This window comes from Solea senegalensis, linkage group LG9, assembly GCF_019176455.1.
Source record: "Solea senegalensis isolate Sse05_10M linkage group LG9, IFAPA_SoseM_1, whole genome shotgun sequence".
NCBI classification, from domain to species: Eukaryota; Metazoa; Chordata; class Actinopteri; order Pleuronectiformes; family Soleidae; genus Solea; species Solea senegalensis.
The window spans coordinates 441,136-451,267 of NC_058029.1; the positions used below are offsets into that span (position 1 = coordinate 441,136).

General features: G+C 38.3%; 1 protein-coding gene across 1 annotated transcript in view; it reads left to right on the plus strand.

Moving 5' to 3' along the window:
* Positions 1 to 7,634, plus strand: part of dgkb (diacylglycerol kinase, beta) — a 71,216-nt gene extending 63,582 nt beyond the window's left edge. Inside the window, exons 24-25 of the mRNA XM_044034481.1 lie at positions 560 to 620; positions 4,482 to 7,634. Of these exons, the coding sequence (XP_043890416.1) occupies positions 560 to 620; positions 4,482 to 4,589 (169 nt within the window). The 3' untranslated portion in view covers positions 4,590 to 7,634. The remainder of the gene's footprint in view (positions 1 to 559; positions 621 to 4,481) is intronic.
* Positions 7,635 to 10,132: the final 2,498 nt, after the last annotated feature.

Sequence of the window (10,132 nt, forward strand, 5' to 3'; positions counted from 1 at the left end):
GTAAACTGACCACACGAGGCAGCAGTAGACCAGCAGCTCGTGTTTCCTCACAAGCTAAAAACAGTGATTTTCTCTATGGACTTTGGTGTGAGAGAGTGAGTCATTTCCAACTTTTATTTCCTGCCACTTTATCCTCCACATGAGGGTCCTGGAGAGAGCGCTGTAAGACGAGCCAGTTTATTAGGATGTGAACCTGGTGTGGTTTTCTGCTGCTGTCGTCTCTGGATATTTTTATCTGTAGAATCCCTGCAGCTTCTGTAACACGCCCAGTTCAACGTCACCCATACACACGCAGGAGATATTTTTATTTTTTATTTGCTTAAAATTTGTATATGTTTTAAATAACATGCATTCAGTTAGGGTTGAATTGGAAATAGTTTGTTTCCCAATTCTTGTCCTGTCCACTTGTCTACTTGTCTAGTTGCTACCACGTGATTGGCTGATCAGATTTTTGTGTTTTTCTGGTTCTTTTAGACTCTGAAAGTGTGATTTGTTTTTGGTGTGTTTCTATGCAGATGATGTGTTTTACAATAAAACGCTGTTCCACTGTTTCCTACAGAACCAGTAAGTCTCTGCCGATGCAGATCGACGGTGAGCCTTGGATGCAGACTCCGTGCACTGTAAGATCCTCTGTGTTTGTGTCGTCTCCTCGTTGGCCATCACATGACCACAGCTGAGCCACTCCCTTATCAATGCACTTCACCTTTGTGTTTTTGTCATTCATGTAAATGTGAACAGATGAAGTCACACAATAACACGTATGAACCTAGTGATGGAGGCAGCAATGCTGTGATGTTAAATCGCTGGTTTTCTCTGTGGGGTTTGGTGCAGGGAGAGCGAGTATTTTTACACTTAGAAAAGTGGCAAACATCGTCTAAAGTTACTGTAGACTTAGGTAAGTGTATGTTTTATTAGGTAAATCAGTCTCAGTGTTGATCATTGTTGTCATTGCTTTAGTCAGAAAACCTGAAATCCCTTTAAAAAGAACAACAACTTCACTCTTTCTGTGATTAATTTATGTTCTACACTGTTCTTTCTCTGTTTCTAAACAACTGTCTATGCATTACATGAATCGAGCCGTGGACTTCTTCTTCTTCTTCTTCTTTTAATGAGCCCATCGTCTCCGTCTTAAACACGAAACCTGCACGAGTGTCTGCTCTCGTCACGAGTCGCTCTTTTTTTTCCAAATTGAAACTCCTCAGTTTGTGTTGATTGCCGTCGTGTTTAGCTTTAATTACAAACGCGGCTGCAGATGAAGTGCTGCCGTGGATTTACATACAGATAAAAACACAAACACAACAGAGTGCGTGACTGAGTGAGTGAGTGAGTGAGTGAGTGAAACGCACTATAGTTTGCACGAGACGTGACGGAGTGAGTTTCCAGCGTCGCTGCTGCATCTTTGAAGCGTTTGACCCGTTAAACACTCGCCGCTGTTGTCCCACTAATTATTAACAACAGCTATGCAAATGCGTCTCAGTTCTTCTGCATGAATATTAACATCCACCATCAAAGCATTTGCATTTTCAAGTGACATGTGACACCAGTCACCAGGTCTGAAATCACTGCTTATTTTAAAGGTGTTATTTTTAGTGTCTGAGGGTCAGCTTTGCTCTGTGACCTCAGAACCAGGACAAAATGGACAACTTCAGTTTTTTATGTCCTAAATATCTGGAACAAACACTCTTTTCAAATCTCGCCTGAAGAGCGACCTGTGGGTTTTACCACACAGGTCCACTGGGTTTTAGTTTCTTCTTTCTTTTTTAACTCTCTATTTAAATGTTTTATTTTGCATTTTATATCTTTGCTGCTGTATTTCTCTTTCTTTCTTTAATTGTTTTGTATAGTAAAGCACTTTAAAATGCCTTTTATCTGAGCTATATAAATAACTTGCCTCAAACTGAACTGCCCAAAGGGCCACTGAGCATCTTAGTTGCCTCTCTATAAAACTCATGGCTCGTATATTTATATTCAGTTTCTTCCCCTAAAATCTAACCTAAATGTTTTTAAAGAGGGAAGAAATTCTGAAAAGAAGCCGCTAATTGTTACAGAGTGAGTAAAATAAATGTGTCCCTTTAATGCAGATGGCAGTTTCCTCTCCTCATTACGACACTGACACTCTTATTGTAACAGCATGAAAAACTCTGCACTTAATGTGACGAACCACTGATGGTTGATATTTGTCGTTCCACTTCAACCTTCAACAGAAACACATGGGATTATCGTCACAGGAGGTTTTACATCAGGATATTAAACTGCTAAAGTCCGTACTGATGCACGACGTGCGTTTGTCAGACATTTGTCGTGAACTGCGAGAGAAAATGTCGAATGTCACATTAAGTTCCTCAAACACACACGTGGAGTAAAGAGCCCCATACGGACTGTGGAGCCGTGATTTGTCGTCGATGACGTTCTGAGGAGAAAACAGCGGCGATAATGAGCCGCTGCGAGAAGATGTCGTTGTCTTTGAAGGATAAATTATCGTGAGTTAAAGGCATAATTTGGTTGTTTTTTTAAAAGCCATTTGTGGCAGTTTGAGGCGCAAAGACAAAGTCGGCTCTGACTGACACATACATTTGATGTTTAAGTGTCGTTTTAAGCAGTTTTTCAAGTGAAAACCAGTGTATAGATAAGTAGACTTTATTGTCTACATATACCGGCTAAGTTCTTGGTAGGTCAGACCTTACTTCAGTCTCCAGCCCGTGGATTGAATTGAATTGAATTGAATGACTTTATTCCTCCCCCAGGGGGGAAACACACATTCACAACAGCTCAGTTAAGAAAATGAGAATAGAATAAAAATAAAAATAAAATAAAAATAAAATAAAATAAAATAAAATAAAATAAAATAAAATAAAATAAAATACAATGCAATAGTAAGAAAATTACCAAAAAATAAAAAGTAAAAAAGATAAAATTACACTCTATTATAGAGTAGTATCAGGGGTAAGTAGGAAAGTAAGTAGGATTGGAACATAGCTAATGTTTTCTTCTTCTATGGGGTTTAACGGTAGCTTGCATCCATGATGTTGCAATACTGCCATCTTCTGGAGTTAGAAAAACCCCAACAGTACCCAGTCTTGTAACTCTAACAAAGTTAACCCTTCTGTTACACGTGTACCATAACACAGAGACCTAGACCGTTTGTGATATCTAGAACATTCAAAAACTACCAGAAAGCAGAGAAATCGAGCTTTGCGCCCATACGAGCCCTCAGGTAGCCGGCGGAAGGGTTAACATAAAATACATCACATTCAACGCTCTTAAGACAAAACTTTCAAACTCACAAACTAAAAACAGTGAAATAGAAAACACGGTAAATTCATGTGCAGTGTGATGGCTGTTTGATTTTGTTCAGGGTGGATATTACAGAGCAAATAAAGGACTTTTGGTCAATGTTATAATAAATGAATAAACAGAAGGTAACCAGGGTAACGGCCCCCTGGCAAGAAACAATGCCATAACACCGGTATCAACGTTAAAATACAGTGGGCTAAACGCACAGAATTCCTCAGCTTCACTATGATCACATACACTGGTATATACAGTAGAACAGTATTTTAATTCATTTTTATCACCAGAGGGAGCTCAGGTACCACCGTTTGAGAACCGTGGTACTAAACAATCCAAAAATCTCTTCTCCGTCTGTTTTCATTGTAAAAAGAGAAGATGTTGGATGGATAGATGTGTGCCAGAACAGTCGTAGGCAGGCTAACGGGCTAACAGGTGAACATTTCAACAGATCCAGAGACGGTGGAGGTGAATCACTGCTTTGAAACGTGAAACTCACAGTGAGCAGAGGAAGACTGAGTGATGGCAAAAGGATTTTGCGGTTAACCCTCTTATGACCATCACAATAATCATGACCCTCTGGGGGAATCTGGTCTGTGATTGGACGGTCGCTCCGTGGAAGTCCAGAGGGCTACTTCAATGACAAGTATATGGGCTCAAAGCTCTGTGTCTCTGCTTTCCAGTAGTTTTTTTAATGTTTTAGATATCACAAACGGTCTAGAAGTTATGGAGGGTTAAGTCTCTTAGAGTTGTCAGAATGGGTATTGTTGGGGTTTTTCTAACTCCAGAAGATGGCAGTTTTGCGACGTCCTGGATGCAAGCTATCATTAAACCCCGTAGAAGAAGAAAGGACATTAGCTATGTCCCAATCCACTGAAGTAGACATGGAAGTAGTGAGACAGTCTGACCTACCAAGAAGTTATCCTTTATGTCATAAATTCTGTGGCAGACAGTCTGCCACGAAGAATCTGCTCGATGCATCCTTCGTAGACTCCTTCAAATGTGGCCGAAGGAAGTCAAATCAAATTGAAAGGGTAAATATTCGGGTCGATGAATGTCCACTCTGGGGTTTCTTGAAACGACCCCAAGTTACACGAACCCTTTAAAGAACAAATAGAAGAGGATCGTATCGGGAAAGTTCTGTTTGGCCACACTGTGACTAAACCTCCGATCTTTTGTGTCCCTCACACCAGATTGAGATCGTTCACAAGAACCAGGCTCCCATGTTGATGGGTTCACCGCAGGTCCGCAGCTTCTTCTCATCGGTCATCAGAAGAACGCACGCCGAGAGCAAAGACTGATCCACGATTTATCGCAGACCTGAGACGTCGGGAGTCGTCTCACACACCTTGCAGAGCTGCGATCTCGAGTCGATCTTTCCTCGGCCCCATCAGTGACGAGGGTTCTTTGGTGCCCGTTTGAAAAGCCCGGCGCCGCGTAGCAAAACTGCCGGTCGGGAAAGTGTTGCCTGAAGCATCGAAGCCTCGGCGAAGGATTCCTTGCTTTAATCCAGACCGAGGTGCGTTTAAGGACCGACGCTTTGATCTACGGTGTGTCGTGTAGTTTAGCTGTTTCCGTCAGTTCACTTCTAAACGTTTTCTAAAATGTATTTATTTTTTCCTCTCTCTCTCTCTCGTGATCTGTGCCACGTGGAATTCAGTCCACACCTGAATGTCTTTCTTATATTTATTTACTTTTTTTATATATATTTTGCTGCTATTGTTGGTGTTTTTTAAACAGCGTTTTTTTGGCATCCTCTTTGACGCATGGTGGACAGTGAACGCATCGTCCTGCTGTTGGTAGCCACATATCCAGAGTTTGCGGCTGAGTTTTGTGAAAAAAACAAAAGTGATGCTTGTTTCTTGCTGAATTTATTCAGCTCTTATCTCATTTGGCCGGGGAATCTTTGTGTTTTTACGGCATCATCTTCGTCACGTTTTTATCTTTATTTTTATTTATTTTTTGGCCGTCGGTGGAAAAGTGGAATTACAATTGATCGCTGATGAAAAATGCATGACACTCTTTGTTTGCACGAGAGACACTTTCACCACAATGTGTGCACACTTTCTGTTGCATGACTGAACGATAGGTCTGTTACTACACGTGAGGAACCTGATGTGTTTTCACTTGTTTACAGAGCCGCTTTAATCATATCGCACCTTTTTAAATCCACGACGCGGCTGAATATTTATGGAACTGCATTTTTTTTGTTTTGTTGTTGTTTTCTGAACAGGTACTCAGGTACTTTAAAAAAACAGAAGTTAAAGTGTTGGATGAGACTGTAGCTTGGTTCTGTGGCTGTATCCTCGGATATTGACGAGAAGCAGTTTGACCTCCTCTGCTCATTGATTTGTTCTGACGTCTACACTTGAGTGTTTATAGTCTGCTGCACATACAAGCCGACATTAACCAATTAAAGTCCACTGAATACAAAAATAACCACTGATATATAACACAGTGCTGTTCGGGGCAAACGAATGATGACCTTTGACCCTTTGCACATCCTGAACTCTTGTGGAATCTCATTTTGCTCAATTTTAATTGAATATCAGTCAAATTCTGAACTGATGAGACTTGAAAACTGGCATTTTGTTTTAGACTTTGCAAAAGACTCATAGTTTTACTTTAATATCATTTATAAAAATACTTTCCTAGTGTGATCTCCCTTTTTCAGGAAGTAATCTTGCAAAATTATGATTTTTATGTTGGTCAAATTATGTCATCTTTGACATTTTTACTGGAGTAATGTGATAAGAAGTTTTTATTTATTTAGAAGCTTCCATTGAACAACCGCCATATTTTTACATGAAATAGTTAAAAAAAGAGAAGAAAGAACCAGAATTTTTCAAGGTCACACTAGACATTTGACACTTAAGCCCAAAGTAACAGAAATTATCACTAATTATTATCATATTTGGTCCAATTTGGATCAAAATTACTGGATTTCATATTGGAAATCTGAGCATTGTAAAATTATTATTGACTTTTGAAATGACTGGTTATGGCTCGGTGGTAAATTTGATGTTTGAACTGTTTAGAAGTAAAAAGTAAAAAGATTGTATTATACTGATATCAGTCAACTGATGCAGAGTTTTAGAAATCAGAGCGGCCAATGAGCCATCATTGATACTGATTCTCTGATCTTTCCTAAATTTATACAGTATTTTCCATAGAAATGACATATAAACTAAATATTAAATACATGAAACAGGTCATGAAAAGTACATTTTTGGATGATAAAAACTTAGTTTTAACAACTTTCCCCCTCATGGCATTTATCAAATTTCTGTGAGCAAAAATGCGTATGTATAAATAAATAAATGGTGATTATTAAAAATGTGCAAATATTGGCCAAAGCTCACAGTCGATATTCAAGGTTGTGGTTTCACTATCAGGATTTTACGGAAGAGTATTAGAATATTAGAGCCACATGTAAAAAGAAAATACTTGAAAAAAAGTTTTAAAAAAAATAAAACAGCATGAATTCTGAGATTAGAGTCTGAATTCTGAGATTAAAGTCGGAATTCTAAGAAAAAGTCTGAATTCTGAGATTAAAGTTTGAATTCTAAAAAGAAAGTCAGAGTTCTGAGATTGAAGTCTGTATTCTGAGATTTTAATTGGAATTCTGAGATTAAAGTCTGAATTCTAAAAAAGAAAGTCAGAATTCTGAGATTAAAGTCTGTATTCTGAGATTTAAATTGGAATTCTGAGATTAAAGTCTGAATTCTAAAAAAGAAAGTCAGAATTCTGAGATTAAAGTCTGTATTCTGAGATTTAAATTGGAATTCTGAGATTAAAGTCTGAATTCTAAAAAAGAAGTCTGAAGTCTAAGAAAGGTCTGAATTCTTTTTTTCTTTCTTTCAGAATGTGGCACTAATACTAATACTTTGATTTTCTTAACAGTATTTTCTGTTTGTGTTGAAAGAGATTTAGAAATAATCAACAAATCTAATGTAATCAGGCTGAAAATATGAAGTGAAACAACTTAAACAATATTCTGGACATAAATCAATATTTATCATTTTTACAGTCTCACCAGGACAAACACACAGAGCGAGGCTCATGTAGAATCATTCAGCTTTGTATGACGCAGCGTTTGTACAGTGAAGTCGTATTTTTGTACACAGTATTTTTTATTTTTCTGCTTCCTGCTTCACTTTAGAACTCACTCTCTGTTCTGCCGGGGAAAAAAACACTGCCTGCCAATGTTTAATGAGACAAAGTGGTATTTCAAATAATAATAATGATAATAATGATAATAAAAAGGTTATGTTTGTTTGACATGTAGTGTTGTGATGATTTGTTTGGATATTTGAGTTAAAAACCATTAAATTTCATGCGACAAACTTGGACACTTTTACATTTTTTTGTTTCAAAAAGACCAAATATGTGACTAATGTTGATGAATTTTGTTTATTTCCTCTAATAGTGGATTTAAATCTAACCACTCACTCTTCTACACCAAACCTCATAGCTGCTGGTCCTCTGCTGCCTCGTGTGGTCACTTTGTGTCACAGGAAGGATGAAGGTGAACGCAGGATTTTTTATTCACCTATTATTATCTTTTGGAAATAAACAAAACAAATAAACACTGAGGTAGAGTATCCCTTTAATTAAGGCAGTCATTTCCCAAACACTGGGTCGGGACCAAGAAATGGTTGTTAATCCAGGAGAAGAATCATCATCATGTTCTAATGTCGGTTCTTAATCCAGAGAAGAAGCATCATCATGTTCTAATGTCGGTTCTTCGACGTGTTAATCCAGGAGAAGAAGCATCATCATGTTCTAATGTCGGTTCTTCGGGACGTTGTTAATCCAGGAGAAGAAGCATCATCATGTTCTAATGTCGGTTCTTCGAGGTTGTTAATCCAGGAGAAGAAGCAGGTTGTTAATCCAGAGAGCATCATCATGTGTTAAAGCATCATCATGTTTTAACGCCGGGTTCTTCGACGCTGTTAATCCAGGAGAAGAAGCATCATCATGTGTTAACGCCGGTTCTTCGACGTTGTTAATCCAGGAGAAGAAGCATCATCATGTGTTAACTTCGGTTCGGACGCTTGTTAATCCAGGAGAAGAAGCATCATCATGTGTTAACTTCGTTCTTCGAGGTTGTTAATCCAGGAGAAGAAGCATCATCATGTGTTAACTTCGTTCTTCGACATTGTTAATCCAGGAGAAGAAGCATCATCATGTAACGCCGGTTCTTCGAGGTTAATCCAGGAGAAGAAGCATCATCATGTGTTAACTTCGGTTCTTCGGGACGTTGTTAATCCAGGAGAAGAAGCATCATCATGTGTTAACGCCGGTTCTTCGACGCTTGTTAATCCAGGAGAAGAATCATCATCATGTGTTAACGTCGGTTCTTCGGGAGGTTGTTAATCCAGGAGAAGAATCATCATCATGTCCTAACGTCGGTTCTTTGGGACGTTGTTAATCCAGGAGAAGAATCATCATCATGTCCACACGCTGGTTCTTCGACGTTGTTAATCCAGGAGAAGAATCATCATCATGTAACGTCGGTTCTTCGGGAGGTTGTTAATCCAGGAGAAGAATCATCATGATCATATGTTAACGTCGGTTCTTCAGGACGTTGTTAATCCAGGAGAAGAATCATCATCATGTCCTAACATTACATTACATTACATGTCATTTAGCAGACGCTTTTATCCAAAGCGATTTACAATGGAATTAAGTACAATCAGCAAGGTCGGTTCTTCGGGACGTTGTTAATCCAGGAGAAGAATCATCATCATGTGTTAACGTCGGTTCTTCAGGACTTTGAAGGTAAAAAGCATGTGGTTTACTGAACGTCTCGGTGTCAGATGGTCGGACACCTGCGTTTGACCTGCGTCTCTGCGTCCCTGGGAGAAGGTGACAAGGTTTCAGCCACAGTGACACTTCACGTTCACTTCACTTCACTTCACATCCACGTCACCTGGCAGGTAATGGACTCCAGCCTGGATCCAAGATGGCACCAGTGTGTGTCCACCATGACTTCCTGTGTAACCACCTCTTCAGAGCATGTAAATCTGTGTTTTATAAATAACAAAGTATATCATCTTTGGACAATTGTGATATAAATAATAAATAATGTGGAAATAATAAACATTGTTATGTTAATTACATGTAAATTATGTAAAAATATGTGAAGCACTTAAAAACAACCACAGTGGACCAAAGACATGAAAATGCATGTAAAAACACAACAAAAATAAATGTACAAGACTTAAAACACGGCTAAAAGTAACTGACGATAAAAACCACAATAAAAACTAGTAAAATAAAAATAACTTCAACAACTGAAATTGGGTCAATGAAAAGAAATTAAAGATAAAAACAAAGGGACAAATACGTTCAAAGTTACCTCATTGGCCACTTGCTTTGAAAAGAGGTTTAAAGTCCGTCAAAGTTCTTTAAAAGTCCATAAATTGTCTGCTTTTATCTTCAGAATGAATGAATGAATAAAGTGCATCCCTTTCCACATGCACACCTTGCAGTGTATACAGTCCTTCAGATTACGCTGTAGTAGTGCAACATCTGGGAAAACGTTAGTTCCAGGCATGAAATGAACGACATTCCCAATTAACAAATTATTTTTATCTATGACAGGAGATTTTTAACATTTATCATCATCATCAAATTATTTATTTATTAACTTATGTAAATTATGATGTAACTTATTAACTCAGATTTATGTGACACGTGAAAAGTTACAAACTGGATCTTTAAGACTAACTTCAAAAGCTGCTTTTTTAAGAAAAATTTAAATAACACCAAATTACGCGGGATGATGACACTCGAGAGTGACTTTGTCCTCGCGCTGTTTCCTCGCGTTAAGCAGCAC